This window comes from Ictidomys tridecemlineatus, chromosome 3 (genome assembly GCF_052094955.1).
Source record: "Ictidomys tridecemlineatus isolate mIctTri1 chromosome 3, mIctTri1.hap1, whole genome shotgun sequence".
Taxonomy (NCBI): domain Eukaryota; kingdom Metazoa; phylum Chordata; class Mammalia; order Rodentia; family Sciuridae; genus Ictidomys; species Ictidomys tridecemlineatus.
Window position 1 is genome coordinate 44,299,269 of NC_135479.1, and position 15,108 is coordinate 44,314,376.

Genomic DNA, 15,108 nt, shown 5'->3' on the forward strand with positions numbered 1-15,108 from the left:
ATGCCCCGAGGGAGGAGGCTCCCTGGATCAGAAAACTGGACAGAGGCATCTGTGTCATCTGCTGCTTTTGTCCCCACCTGGCTTCATGTTCTTCCTGTGCATTTCACGTGGGCTTATGGCCTTTTGGGCTTTCTAGATTCCAGTTCTCTGTCCTTAAGTTCAGAAGCAAGGCAGCATGGAAGGAAGGGGGCCAGGCAGAGGAAGATAGAATATCCAGCATTGATTGAGCCCAGAACTCTGTCTCAATCATATCCCTGTGGCAGGCAAAAGTTATCCCCTCTGAAATCCTGGTGGACATTAAAATTCATCCATGTGGTTTGATTGGAGGGATCCAGGGAGGGCAAGCAGTGGAACGCTTGGCTTGTGCAGGCCTCCTAATGGGAATGAGACATAAATTATTTGTCCAGGTGTCTCCCTTTATTTATCATGAAGACTTTTTACTAACTCACATGAAGGGCCTGAATTGGGGAAGAATGCTTGAGAAATTGAATCATACAGCATTGCTGGGAAGTGCATGGTGTTTTAGGGGGCAGGAAAGATCATCTCACTAATAGTCTACCTAAAGATTTGCCATGGATACATGAATTTTATTTTTGTCTTAGAAATCAGTGAGTCATGGGCTGGGGTTGTGGCTCAGCGGTAGATTGCTCGCCTAGCATGTGCAAAGCCCTGGGTTCGATCCTCAGCACCACATAAAAATAAATAAAATAAAGGTATTGCATCCAAATACAACTAAAAAATAAATATTAAAAAAAAGAAATCAGTGAGTCATAAGTTTTATGCTTCCTGCTCACCTCCATCTAAGACCAAGAATAATCCAAGCCCCTTTTCTGCAAAATGTTTGTTTTAGTCAGTTTTTTTGATACTTTAACTAAAAGATCCGACAAGAAAAATTTTAGGATGTAAAGTTTTTTCAGGGGCTCATGGTTTCGGAGGTCTCAATCCATAGAGAGCAGGCTCCATTCCATGGGGCTTAAGGTGAGGCAGAACATCATGGTGGAAGAGTGTGGCAGAGGGAAGTGGTTCACATGGTGATCAAGAAGCATAGAGAGACTCCACTTGCTGGATACAATATATACACCCCATAGTCATGCCCCCAATGCCCACCTCCTCCAGCCGCACCCTACCCACCTTCAGTTACCACCCAGTTAATCCCATCAGGGAATTAATTCACTAATTGGGTTAAGGCTCTCATGACCCAATAATTTCTCCTCTAAACCTTCTTGCGTTGTCTCATACATGAGCTTTTGGGGGACACCTCATATCCAAACCATAACAGTGTCTGTCTTTTTCATTGGGTTTAGAATATTGTGCATTTTGTAGGGAAATGACTTCAGGATGGGTATGTAAAGTCCATTGACTGTTACCTACCTCATGGGGGTCAGTGTCATGAAAGGTAACCTTAAATGTTTGCTCCCTGACAAAACCTTTTTCTTGTCTTTGGATTTGTGTTTGCCTTTATATTTGAATCAGGCAGTATCTGATATGAGGGAAGTTCACCCACACAGCTGCTGGGAATGCACAAGAAAGTGTCCATGTCCTTCTCAAACAAATACAGTGAAGCAGCGTAACCTTGGTGCTTGCGAAGCTATGTTTAGAGTTGGCCAGCTATGTGCCTCTTGCCTTCTTTGAAACCATGGGTGGGGGGGGGGTAGTGAGTTGTTTCTGTTTAAAAACTTTCCAGAATTGAAGTTCAGATGGCCTCAGATAAGCCACAGTAGAGTTAGCAAGTAATTGAGAGTTGCTTGCAAAAATAAGCAATCAAAAGACATCACATTTTTAAAAAGCAGAAGATATAACCAGAGTTGCTTTCATGCTAATAAAGATGATTTGCTTGGTGGCTTGGGGGATCTAAGGGAATTTTTTGAAGTGGTCTCCCCACAACAGGGCACGGTCTCCTGCTGCCTATGCTAAGAACCCATCTCTCCTTGAGGGGAGCCTGCTCTTCAGGATGATGGAATTGTCCCATTCCATGCAGTCTGGGGAGACGGGGCCCAGAGGACTTCTTCTTTTTAAAACTTACTGGTTTTCTCTCCCCTCTGGTGACTTCCAGGATGACATGACTGACTCCCTGCGAGATTACACCAACCTGCCTGAAGCTGCCCCTTTGCTCACCATTCTGGACATGTCAGCCCGGGCCAAGTATGTGATGGACGTGGAGGAGATCACCCCTGCCATTGTGGAGGCCTTTGTGAATGACTTCCTAGCAGAAAAGCTCAAGCCAGAGCCCATCTAGTGGGGCTCCAGCCTCTTGAGACCTTATTTAAGACTCATTCTCCTCCTCCTCCCCTTCTTCCCCTCTGCCCTTGGACTTTTCCAGCAGGTCCTAAATCACACAACCCAAATTTCCAACCTCTCTGTGGTGCCTTGTTTCTGCATTAACTCCTCACTAGCACCCAAGGGTGCACATCCTCACAGCAGCAGCAGAATCTGTCATATTTGGAGATTCTGCCTGGCATTCACAGGGATGGCATAACCGGGCCAGAACTGGGACTGCAGCACTCTCTCCAGGTCACTAGCTCTTGGTGAAGGATTGTTCAGGGTATTCTGCACAATAAGCATGCAGAGACATCGAATTGGGGTTCTGGCTCTGGAGTCAGCACGCACACAAAACAGCCAGAAGGGAGCTGCTCCACATGCACACGCACATGCTGGTGGAGCAGAGAAAGGGCGTGGCCTCAGCAGACATCAGCTCAGAGCTGTTGGGGAGAGTATCCTTTTATAGGGGACGTAGATATAGTCTTTCTTGGTCTGAGGGAGAAACAGCAGTTTATCAGTGGGTTCTTGGGCAGGGGACTCCCAAATCTAAAACGAAGTGTGTGGGGTTTTTTTGGTGAGAAAACAAGTAGCTAAGGTAATGATTCATATAATTGCTTAGTTTTATTGAGCTCCTACCATATGATTAGAGTTTTGCATTCCTTCCTTTTATCTCTTTCTTCCTTGGTCTTGACCTTCTCCAGGTTTTTGCCTGCTCATACAGACAGCTTCTACTCTCTGGGAATTTTGTTCTTGAATTCTTCTCCTTGATATCTTTCCAAGAAACTTGGCTCTGAGTTCTTAGAGGAGCCATGCTCAGCTGCACAGATCTGTGGCCCAGCTCTGTGCCTGAGGCCACTGGATCTTTGCTGAGGCATCTGCATCCTTTTCAGTTTCCCCTGTCACTCCCTTTTCTTTTCAAAGCAGAACTGAAAAGCAAGAATTTACTAGAAATCTAGCTTGTCTTTAAGAATCTTCAGAAGAAGCTGTGTTCTCAGGCAGGAGGGAGGACAGAGGGCGTGTCAGCTAAAAGTAGGCCGTGGGTACCCTTTGCTACCCTTTGCTAGGACTAGGTAACTTGCCCTTTTGTTTGAGTGGAACTGGCCACAAAAGGGGAAACATTTAGGGTGAGAGACTTTGGCCCAGAGATTCACAGGGGTTTAGCCTATCTCAGTCAGGTGTCAGAGCCTTTAAACAGTCCAAGGCCTTACCCTTGACTCAACTCTGCCATCTGCCAACCAAAACAATTTATTTGGAAAACCCCACAACCCACCCATAAGCTGTTGACAGTGTTCCTTGCTAAATTGGATTGTTTATTTGTATAGTTCAGAGGTACAAAATTAGTTGGTGATTAGACTATTTGATGTTGCCAGCCTGAAATGCAATCACCTAGTAAGAAATAAAGCAGGCATCTCTGGACATTACCATCTAGTGGCCTTCCCTGTTCTTAATAATAAAAATATTTTTCACTTGAGTGCTCTATTAGAGGGTGGGCAGTGGAAGGAAAGGCATAGAGAACCTCTAGTAGCCATGTTCCAGAATTTTCTAAAATCCCAAGAGGTCAGTGGTAGAGGACTTGACTAGCATGTGCAAGAAGGCCCTGGGTTTGATTCCTGGTACTGAGGGGGATAAGAAAAAAAAACCCAAGAAGATGGCCATCTGTCAAATCATCTTGGTTTCCAGAAGCCAGAAAGCTGATTTTGATTAGAGTGCCAGAGACAGATGCCTCCAGGAGCTCAGGTCACCATCCCTTTGGCTTGGTACTTGCTCCAAGGTGAATCCCTAGATTATAGACATTGTTATGGACATTCCCCGCTCTTGAGATTGCGGGTTGGGAAAACACAAGGACTCCTGCAGGGGTCTCCCTGTGAAGAATAGGGTAAGAGTTGGGGCTGCCCAAGTCTAGCTCTGTCCTAAGGCTAGAGGCCTCTCTAGAAATTCTACCATTGTCCCTTAGAGGGTGAGGCAGATGAGGGTACAAGATTAGGCTCTCCCTTGGAAGATGTATAGAATTTGTGTCCCTGCCCTAGGTCATGACTGCCTTGGAGGAAAGGAGACCCTCTTTGCAGCTGCTTTTTTTGTGAGGACAGAAGGAACAGAGTCCAGTGAGGAGTTGCTGTCATTGCAACAGAAAAATTGGTCATCTGTGTTACTTTAGTGGCCTGTATTGGGCTGACTTTTCTGAAGTACTAACTACTAATGTCATCCAGATCCCTGTCACCAGAATTCCCCTTTTAGAGCACATGTGTAGTTTAGTTAAGCTCAGTGGGAAGGTTTATTAAAAAGGTTTAGGTCTATACCATGGCTACATTGGAGGAAAATATTAGGGAAGACTCACTTCACGGTGCCAATGAAAAATTCCCTTCTCCATGGTGCAGGAGATCCTAAAGGTCATTGATGCAGACAAATGGCAGCGGGATAATTCTCACCAAGCAGCTCCATGATACCTTATAAGTCTCATTGCTAATTGGAAGCAGGTTAAACACCCCAGCTGTGACATATGCAAGGAGAACCATTTCCTGCCGGTTGAGACAGGAAGGTGGCTATAGAAATGCCACCCTGGAGTTCCCAGATTTGTGTTCACAACAGTGACCTCCAGTTGCCATTCTCACAATAGAGATGAGATTTTTTTTTTTTTAACTGTCTTCCTACATTAAAGATCTGTTTAAGGAAATGGGGTGTATTGGGATTGGTATGTACACTGGGCAGAGGAAACCAGCTTCCTTTTCAGGAGTCAGGTGGTATTGTGCTACTAACCCCCCCACACCCCCAACACACACACACACATGTCCTTGAAATCAATGGCTAGCATTTATTCCGGCTTCGGGAGCCAGTGCTATTTTCTTGGCATCGGACAAGCTTCAAGTGGTAATTTTCAGCCAGACTTTGTTTTTCTCTATTGCCTAATTAAAGACACTAAAAAGCTGTTCCCCACTCCTCCTGCCCTTCTGCAGGGCAGCAAACTGAATTCAGCAATGAAACAGCAGGATGTGGCCTGGGGACAGGCTGGCAGTACTATGTGGTGTTGTACTATTTAGCTAGAAAGAAAACCATGGACATGTGAAGTCACAGGCAGAAATGCTGCACACAAGAAATTATAGCATTGGGAGGGGCCTCAGTGAGCATGAGGTCCTGCCCTACCCAGTCACTAGGGAGGGACACACATTCTGTACACAATGCTATTTCTCTGGCCAGCCTGGGCAGGCCCGTGCTTCAGGATAGTTCGAGAGTGCAACTGTTTTATAGATCTTGGGGTAGCAATGCTCACAGGCTACAGAGATTCAGGAGTGCCCCCAGAAGTTCCTCTAAGAAAGACTGCCTTGGGAACTAGGAACTGACCTAGGGACCCCAAGCCTAGGCAGACTTTCAAGGCTGCCCCAAAACAATTGTGCTGAAGTAATCACCTCGCCAACATCCCTCTTCCCAATGCCAACAGGGACAAGAGAGTGACAAGAATGTGTCCTTTCCTTCAAGTAGGTTGCTGAAGGGAAAATTTGGGGAGGGTGGGGAGCAAGTAGCTGTGGATGGGAGCTTTGTTATTAGTGTCACTGGCCTCAGCATGTGTGGTGTGAGCTTGTGTTTCCAGAAAACAAAAGGCTATATGTAAAATTTTATATTGAGTTCTGCTTTATGATGGGGTTTCTTCTACTGGGAGATATATGACAAAGAAGTTCTAGGTACCTTATATGCAAAAGGATGAAGTAAATATGCCCCATTTTTCAAGGCTTATGTGTGGCTCACCCCATTGGTGTTTTAGAACACTTCCTTAACCAGGAAATGTGTTATTTGGGGTGGGTGGAACTCATTCGGAGGGACATTTGGATTTCCATTAAAATAATGTGCAGATTCTGGAAAGCCTCCATCTCTATAGGCCAATGTACAGCCCGAGCCAGGCAGAGTAGCCTCAGGTCTAGATTCTTGGGTGCTCATGCTTTATACAAATAAGTCACCCACATGAACTGGAATGGGAAAACCATAAGAGACATGGTCTTAGGAGCCAAGTTTCCCCCAAATTGATCTTTGGACATCAGAGGAACTGAGAGTCCCCAGTCTACCAAGAGCCACTCTGTAGGCTCGCAGTCAGCACATGCTTCCTTCATTCCAGGGATACAAGGGAGGCTGAGGTTGGACCCTGCAGCAGTCATTTTCCCACCTCTTCCTCAATCTGTGTTCCCTTGCATTTTGAGAAAGCAGCACCTTTGGCATCGGTTGAGAATTATCTGAGAAAAGGAGCTCTTCTTACACAATCAGGGATTTTTGAGAGTAGGAAGAACAGAACTGATTCCAATCATATCACATTGGGAGTCTCCATCATGCTTGGCCATTGAGCGTCAACAATGCTTCCTAAGACTCCCAGGAAGGACTTGGCTTACAGCTGCCATCTCAGCTGCTCAGATGTGACATGGTTCCTTAGTTAAAGAGACTTAGTTCATCCATTAATTTTGTTTCTCATTTATTTGTGCAATCTCATGGGGAAATCGAAGAAATAAGATCTCAGAATTTAAGTGACAATGAGTGCTTCCTCGAGAAAACAAAAGTGAGCTCAAGTGAAGTCTGCTCCTGAGGGAGTGGCAGGGACCAAGAGGGGAGCCCCAAGCTCTGCAGTACAGCTGGTGGTTTTCAGCACTATCCAGAGAACCTTGGATGGGTGTTGTTTCTGGGATCTTTGCATGGAGGAATCACAAAAGTGGATCTAAACGCAGCTCAGCTTGGATGGCGGTGGCCTCTGGAGTTGATGTGAACCCTGGGACAAGTGTCGGAAGCTCCATACTGTTCATTAATGAACAGTATCCTAACCAGAAGCCAGCAGCCAGGGTGGGGCAGGGGAGAAAGATTTCTGCGCTCCCTGCTGTGTAGCACTAACTGAAGGGCCAAGCACACTCCCACAGTAAGACTTGGGCCCATTGGGACATTGGCCTCTGCACAGAGCTGCTCTCTCAGAAACTGTTAGAGCGAAAAGCTGTAGCAGTTTTGTTAGTTCCCATTTCTGTCCACTTAGTTTAGAGTTTTTGGTCCAGTGTCCTCCTGAATTTCATATTCTTGCTTCTACTAAGATTACATGAGCCAGTCTGGATGGGTCTTTGACAACTGTGAGCTTGCAATTACTCTTTGGTAGAGAGATACTTGACTCTATCCTTCTCCTTTTAAGCAACTTAAATCTGAGAAAGATCATGACCCCTCCCTCCGGCTTTAGGGGTGGTTCTGAAGTGCAGCCCGCCACCTCGTGGCAGAAACCACTGCTGCAGCTGTGCCTCGGGACAAAGGCAAGGAGCCTGGCCAGCATCCCACAAGGTTTACCTTTCAGCCCAGTGTTTTTCTTGTCATGTATTGTTCAATTTATTCCTATTCACTGCAAAGGTGGTGACCGAACAAACATTGGCCTCAAATTCAAAAATTCATGAAAGTTGTTTTCCAGTATCACTCAGCAGATAAGAACTTAACCACCATTTGCTCTCCTGCAGTCATTTAAGAGAAAGGACAGCGTGCCTTCCACCCCTCCCCTTCTCACCAGCAGCCAGGGTGGTTATACCTATGAATGTACAAAAAGAACTCACAGACATTGTGGAGAAGCCACCGACTATCACGTCAAAGGCACACCAACTCCTTTTCCCCCTTTTACAGTCAGGATGAAAACTGGGCTAAAGAGTTATTTGCCAGTGTTTTGCATTGCTGTTTTTTCTCAAGGATGTAGTTTGTTCTTTCATTGATTTTAATTTTGAACAAAACCCAGCAAGAACACCATCTACGGACACAAATTACAAGAAGTTGGCTTCAGGTGGGAAAGACACAAGTGTATGACTTCTTTTTCTCTAGCACTTTTCAAAGATGTTGATGAGGAAGACACAGCCAATCAAACTACAAACACCCCTCTCCCAACAGGCCAAAGCAATACCACCTGCCAAGTGAAAGTTGATTTCCAATATCACTCAGCACATACCCACACCCACATTTAGTTCTCCCAGGAAGAAGTTTTTACTAGGGAGCTGGAAAAGCAGAAAGGGAAGGAAAGGGGGTCCATGGTATCTCTTGAGCATGCTGGCAACCCACTCCACCTCTCTGGAATGAGCAGCTAAGGAGTTCAAATCATTACAGGAACCACTGTACCAAAGGGTATATATAGTTCAACTACACTCCTACTGTTGTCCTCAACTCCAACCCTATATTTATAGTTGTAAAAGTGGTGTCTGGATTGAGTCCTAACACTAGTTCACAGCCAGTCATTAGATATGGTGATTACCATCTGCACCTCCCTGGCTATATCCTGGATGGCACCTGGTAAGTAAGGATGTAACTTGTCCTGGTCCCCTGGGGGTTTAAGAGAATTGCAGGGGGTCCTGCAGCAAAGCTGTAGTTCCCAGGGCTCCAAGCTCTCAGAACCTCACACCCACCCTTCCTGTGTTCACACAGCACCCAAGCGTGCTGGCACGTTCCTGAGCAGTTCTGTCATTCTGTGTAGGGGGAAGGGTGTACCTTAGTATATTATTACATTTAAACAACTTTACATAAAATAGGATTAACAACAGGAAAGTAGTAAAAAGGGAGATGCTTTCCCCACTGCTGCAGGGTTAAGCTGCAGATTTGGTCAATTTCTTCCTGTTCTACAGAGTCCTCAAAAAACATTTGCAAAGGTGCTAAGAAGATGATAACACCTGATGAATCAAGCTGTTTCTAAAGATTGGCATAAGGTGGGTGGGATATACATAACAGTGGCTATTGAAGTGAGGTCTACACAGACCCCAGGGGTGGACATATCCAAGCTTCAAGACCAGCTAGCTATTGCTCCATGACTCGCAGCCATTTGCTTCTTGGGTTATTCCTCTTAGCAATGCCCTCCTCAGCAGGCCCAAAATGAAGAGACACTGAGACCCACTGACCACACTTAAATGCTGGTTCTAGGTTTATTTTCCACTGACCAATTATCAGGCAGAGATGGCTTAACCATGACCCATAACCAATACTTGATGACTGTAAAATACCAATCAGTCTTTGGGAACTTTCGGGGCAAAAAAAAATGCTTCTTAGTGGTCTCCTGGCCCCCCACCCCCATGCTGGAGATGGAACCCAGGGTTTCATACGTGTCAGGGAAGCACTACCACTGAGCTACAACCCAGCCACAGTACACAATTAAATTAGGTATATCCAGAGCCACATAATTAATTACCAAACACACACACACACATACACATACCCTCAAAGTTCGTAGAGAGATGGGAGATCTCAGGAAGAATTTTGACCTTTTTATTTATGAGGAAAAGCAGAAACTTAAGAAATTCCTATTTTTCCGACGCTGTATGATGGCAGCAATGCCTACCTCTTGCCTCCTGAATATGGCCAGGAAGCCAGTTAACCAACTCTGCCAGCCTCCATCCAGTATGCTGGGGTTGCAGGAGCTGGAGGCATCCTCAAACACAACTTCGGCCCCCTTTTTCAGTGGTAGGTCCTGTCCCTGTTCAAGTGTTCCACCCTTAACCTTAGCTGTCTTTTTCCTTCAAAAAGCAGGATGCTTGCAGCCATGGCCGAGTTCAGGCTGTCCACACCAGGCACAACAGGGATCAGCAGCCTCTTGCCCCCAGTGCTCTCAGCCAACTGCAGGGACTCCAGGCTCACGCCATGGGTCTCCCCACCTATCACCACAGCTGCTGGTGCCTCTGTCCAGTCCAAGTCATAACTCTGAACCTCAATTTCAGGAAGCCAGTCTTTACTGTCTCCAGTTTCTATATCCTCTTCCTGGAACTTGTGAAATTTCAGAAATCGTCGATCACACACCCAGCCATAATCACTGGCTTTAGTAGACATCTGGGCCTGAGCATAGAGGCCACAGTTGTCTGCTACATGGACCCGGGTGTCAGGGGGCAAGTAATTGGGTACTGTTTCCCATTCCAGATTATTGATAATAGGCACCTGAAAATGTGCCCCCATGCCTGCCCGTAGCACTTTGGGTTCCCAGGCATCCACACAGCCTAGAAAACAAAAAAGAAGATTTAATCAAGATTTCATAAGTCTCAGAGTGGAAGCTCTGGAGTAAATCAGATTAATTCTGGACCAGAAAATAAAGCAAAAGTGTTTCCCAGTGGAGCCTTCTTGGTAGTTGGTACCTTCCAGAGCCTTCCCAGTGACGGCAGTGTCCAGCAAAGGGACTGCAGGATTAATCCCTGCTAGTGCTGAAGAGGGATTCTATGCATCCCTTTGACATTGTTCATACATACAGGCACTGACCAGGGGATTCAACAGGAATTAAAACACCCAATATCCAGGAACTCAGGGTACAGTGGTTGGTGGTGCTGGGACAATATCTAATCAGGTAATTAGAATATTAATGACAATGTAAAAGAAGCATAAAAAGGATAATAGAGAACTCCCTGATATAAAGCAGTCTTTCAGGAAAAACACCAAATGTCTAAGAGACCATGACACTGAGCTGGGTCTTGAAGGATAAGAGGATGTTGTAAGAGAAAGGCCCAGGTAGAGAACAAAGTCAGAGAAGGGGAGAATGTCTAAGAACTGGAGTTGATGGTGGGGGTGGAGGGTGGGAGAAGAGAGAGGAGGCAGGCAGTGGCCAGTGTATAGAAGGCCAAGGATGTGAAGCTGAAGAGTTTGGATTTTTTTCAGAAGACAGTATAAGGTACTGAAGGATTTTCAGCAAAACAGTGACAGAACCTGATTTATGGTTCAGACAGACTCATTTGACTTCAATGTTCAATTTGGATTGGAACAGATTTCCCACACTAGAGATAAGGAATTAAGGTAGGAGGTCGGTGCAGCAATTCAGGGGGAAATGAACCTGAACCGCAGTTCTGTCACTCAAATACATCTCTTCTGTCATATTATGGTAAGGTTAGCAAACCTACTCTTCTACATATAGTCAAGTGCTAGGCCCAACCACTCCCATGCACAGCAGATACTTGATCTTTCCCAGTGTCTACTCATCACAGGCAAGGGGGAAGAGATGGCACAACCAGGGTACCTCCTCATGACTATATCACACATATTGCTACCCTAACTTGTTAGCACAAGTCTCCTCATGAGAAGTTATTTTAAAAGTCAGTTTGTCAGATTTGGACATATTAACTAGGCAGACAGCATTTTGGAAGGACTATAAAAGAAACTGAGAACATGAGAGTTCCCACACATACCCCCACCTATGGGCTTTCTCATGCATGGCAGGGACCAGAGATGGGAGCTGGGCTACAGGCGAAGAGGTGAGGGAAAGGGTCTAGAGGATGGGCCCACACCTGTGAGGAGCTATCTAGTCTGACCCCCTCACCTAGCGGGGAATAAGGAAAAGGTGAGACTTTCCCCCTTCTCCTCATGTCCTTGACACTGGGCACCATACCAAGTATTTCCTACTCTTTCTTTCCCTACCTCTTTTAGACCAGCCACCACTATCGATATGAAAAACCACACCGCTTGGATTATATAAACACATTTCCAAAACCATCTCTCCTATCACAGCGCTCAACACCTACTGTTGGCTACTCATAAAGGAATCACAGCACCTAGCTCTCACACCAGCAGAGAAATATACTCCAACAGGGTGTGACTGGGAAGAGTTGGAACAAGCAATTTAGGCAAGTCTCAGCAATGGCTGCCATTATTAGTGTATTTAATGGTAGCTTGAGTGTTTCTGATGAATGATGCTTTCCCTCTCCTCCACTCCCAAGGTGGAACAGGTCTTTTGGGCACATCCCATGAGTTTGGCAGGTCTGTTTAGAACCAAACCTAGTAATCCCCATTTCTGGTTAATTAGCATGTGGACGGACTGTGTGACCCACCTGAGGCTACGGGAAATGTATTACAAAGGCATAATCACACCATTGACTCATTCTTTTCACAAAATTCAAAATTTAATTTAATTTATACCCACTCAAAATCATTAAATACAAGACCTAAAACCAAGTGTTAAAATTTTTTGCCCTGATTAAAATTTTTTTCTTTAATAACCTAACAGGTTTCAAATAACTTTAAAAGAAAATCAACATTTACTGACTTATTTTACATGACTCCAAGCAAGGCATGGAGCGAAGTACTTTATTTGTATCATCTCAAGCACTCCTCAGAACAACCCTATGAGTAAGATTCTGTTACTATTTTCACTTCAGAGATGAGAGAACTGACACTTAGTATTATTGCTCATGGACACACATCTAGTAAGGTGCAGATCCAAGATTCAGACCTATGCATGTCTGCCCAGAGTCCCAACCAAGCAAGCTACCTAGTAACAGGTGCTCTTACCTTTAGTTAGTAATACTTTGCTGCAGCCTGCCCCAGCAGCAGATCTCAGAATTGTCCCCAGGTTCCCAGGGTCACGGAGATTGTCACAAATCAAAAATAAGGGCAGGAAATGCTGAAGCTGAGTCTCTGGATATGTCATTTTGACATGGTCAGGTTTGGCAAAAATCCCTGAGGAAACAACATGGACGTTCACTTATTTGATGTGGGAAATAATTGATTTTCCATTTACTTATTCTTTATGTCTTTTTAAAGACATAGGAAATATGTGAATACATTCTGACTAAAAAAATTCCAACAACATAAAATTCTACCAGTGCTGATCCCCTGGCTGCCCCATCTGTTTTCAATCTTGTAGTGTATGCTTTCAAAACATTATGCATCTACCTAAATACAGGGACATCTGTCCATATATAGGTGCTTTTAATTAACATATAAAAACTCTCAATGTATTATTCTGCAATTAACTTATTTCACTCAATAACATGTCTTAAAGAAATGACCATGTATATTTAAAGCTACCTTATTCTTGTCTTGCATGTTATTTTTTTATTTTTTATTTATTTATTTATTTTTGGTACCAGGGATTGAAATCAGGGGCACTCGACCACTGAGCCACATCCCAGCCCTATTTTGTATTTTATTTAGAGACAGGGTCTCACTGAGTTGCTTAGCCCCTCACCATTGCTGAGACTGGCTTTGAACTCACAATCCTTGTGCCTCAGCCTCCCGCTGGGATTATAGGCATGTGTCACCACGCCTGGCTTGCATGTTATTTTGTAATAAGGATATACAACAGTTCATTTAGCTCTTCCAATGACAGTTAAATTATTTCAAATTTTCCTTATTTACAAACAATGCTATAATGAATGTTCCTGTATGACTCTATGTGTATGTGTCTGAAAATAAACACCCATAAGTGAAAAGGACAATTGGTATAAATACACTCTTACTGTTAACAAGTGATACCAAACTGTCCTCCCCACAGCCTATTCTAGTTTGTTCACATTTGAAGCACATAAAACACCTGTTTATACCTGGAAAAACAAGAATCCTAGCAGGGTGCAGTGGTGCAACACCTGTTATCCCAGCTACTGAAGAGATTAAGGCAGGAAGATCACAAATTCAAGACCAACCTTGGTAACCTCTGCACCTTAACAAGGGAGACCCTGGGGGCTGGGGATGTGGCTCAAGCGGTAGCCCGCTCGCCTGGCATGCGTGCGGCCTGGGTTCGATCCTCAGCACCACATACCAACAAAGATGTTGTGTCCGCCAAGAACAAAAAAATAAATATTAAAAAAATTCTCTCTCTCCTCTCTCACTCTCTCTTTAAAAAAAAAAAAAGGAGACCCTCTCTCAAAATAAAAAAAATAAAAAGGGCTTCAGCTGAAGCTCAGTGGTAAAGTTCCTCTGGGCTCAATTCCCAGTCCCCAAAACAAACAAAACTTCTAAGCTCTTTATATATAAACTAATATCAAATAAAGATTCAATGTTCTTTGTAAGCATGCTCCCAAAGGACTGTACAGTTTTTAAAATATCATAAGCATCTTGCTATATATAATTGTTCCAATAAGTTACTTCCCTGAACGATAATACAATGAAAAATTTAGAATTCTTTGCAAAGGCATCACAGGTACAAAGCCTCCAAGAAGAGATTTGATAGTAACATTTTAAATTTGATTTAAATAAAATCTGCTGCCCTAAGACAAATATGAACAAGAAATTCACATCTAGTGACACATTGTGTAACCACTGACCAATTATTCCTTGTGGTGCTACTAGGTCGGACCAATCCTTGATATCCTCAAATTTCACCTTAATGAGGCTTACACCTTTCAACTTATCAACTGGCAACTCCTTTATGTATTCCAGGCGGCTAAAGAAGAAAACTTTTGGCACAGCTCCAGCCTTCAGAGCATCTGCAATCAGCCTGCGACCTTCCAGTAGTATCTTCCCTTGTTTGTCCCGAAACGACCTGGACTTAACTATTGTCATTACACTGCTGTAAGTAGAAACAAAAAGAGGGCTGATGACCAACATTCTTATACTGAGACACACCTAATTTCTAACAGACATAAAAAGCTTCGCAGAGGCAAAAACGAATTCCAAAGGAGACACTTATTCTGCATAATGCAAAAATAAAAATAATAAAACCAGAGGGTTGTTCTGGAAGAACTCCTCCGGGACGAGGAGGTTGATTTCCACTGTGCAGCAAAAAAAAAAAAAAAAAAAAAACACCGGAGTAGACAAGTGTCAGAAACACATCACCTCAGCCTCCGATCCCCAGGAAAAGCTTTATCGTAGCGAAGTCCTGCCTCTTCCCAGGTACTCGGAGAAGGGGATGGGGACATCTGAAGCGGCTGTTTCGGTCGCTGCCCCTGGGCATGCGCCTCAGACGCCGCCTCGCGGGGCTGCTTCCGAGGGGAGCGCTTCCGCTCCACCACCTCTCCGGATGGAAACACCACTTTCAAGGGGCTCCGCCGCAATGCCCGGACCCAGCGCCGCGCGTTGAGATCCCAAGTCTGGGCCACTGGCAGCCACGGTCGCACAGAAGAACACACGTTCTTCACCAGCAGCGCCATCTTTCCCGTACCGCGGGTCACGTCAGGAAAGCGCGCCGTC

The 15,108-nt window shown here is 44.7% G+C and overlaps 2 protein-coding genes across 5 annotated transcripts in view; one reads left to right on the forward strand and one right to left on the reverse strand.

The window, feature by feature from the left end:
- Nxn (nucleoredoxin) overlaps nucleotides 1-4,930 on the forward strand; it is a 151,039-nt gene extending 146,109 nt beyond the window's left edge. For all 3 annotated transcript variants that reach the window (XM_078042603.1, XM_078042602.1, XM_078042604.1), the window contains one exon: nucleotides 2,054-4,930. In XM_078042603.1, the coding sequence (XP_077898729.1) occupies nucleotides 2,054-2,236 (183 nt within the window). In that variant the 3' untranslated portion in view covers nucleotides 2,237-4,930. The remainder of the gene's footprint in view (nucleotides 1-2,053) is intronic.
- Nucleotides 4,931-9,481: 4,551 nt separating this feature from the next.
- Mrm3 (mitochondrial rRNA methyltransferase 3) lies at nucleotides 9,482-15,108 on the reverse strand. 2 transcript variants are annotated; one of them, XM_005327880.5, is made up of 4 exons: nucleotides 14,755-15,108; nucleotides 14,244-14,488; nucleotides 12,490-12,657; nucleotides 9,482-10,217 (listed from the first exon to the last, which is right to left on the reverse strand). In XM_005327880.5, the coding sequence occupies exons 1-4, from the start codon at nucleotides 15,066-15,068 to the stop codon at nucleotides 9,685-9,687; spliced, it is 1,260 nt and encodes a 419-aa protein (XP_005327937.1). In that variant the 5' UTR covers nucleotides 15,069-15,108; the 3' UTR covers nucleotides 9,482-9,684. The 2 variants fall into 2 exon arrangements, with proteins under 2 accessions (XP_005327937.1, XP_021583819.1); XM_021728144.3 differs by lacking the exon at nucleotides 14,244-14,488 and having other exon boundaries at nucleotides 14,755-14,890.

Coding starts and splice junctions, on each gene's coding strand:
- Mrm3 (XM_005327880.5), bottom strand. CDS start 15,068: ATGGCGCTGCTGGTGAAGAACGTGTGTTCTTCTGTGCGACCGTGGCTG. Junction 14,489..14,754: donor CCTGGGGATCGGAGGCTGAG/GTGATGTGTTTC, acceptor TTCTACTTACAG/CAGTGTAATGACAATAGTTA. Junction 12,658..14,243: donor AGCACCACAAGGAATAATTG/GTCAGTGGTTAC, acceptor TTGTTTCCTCAG/GGATTTTTGCCAAACCTGAC.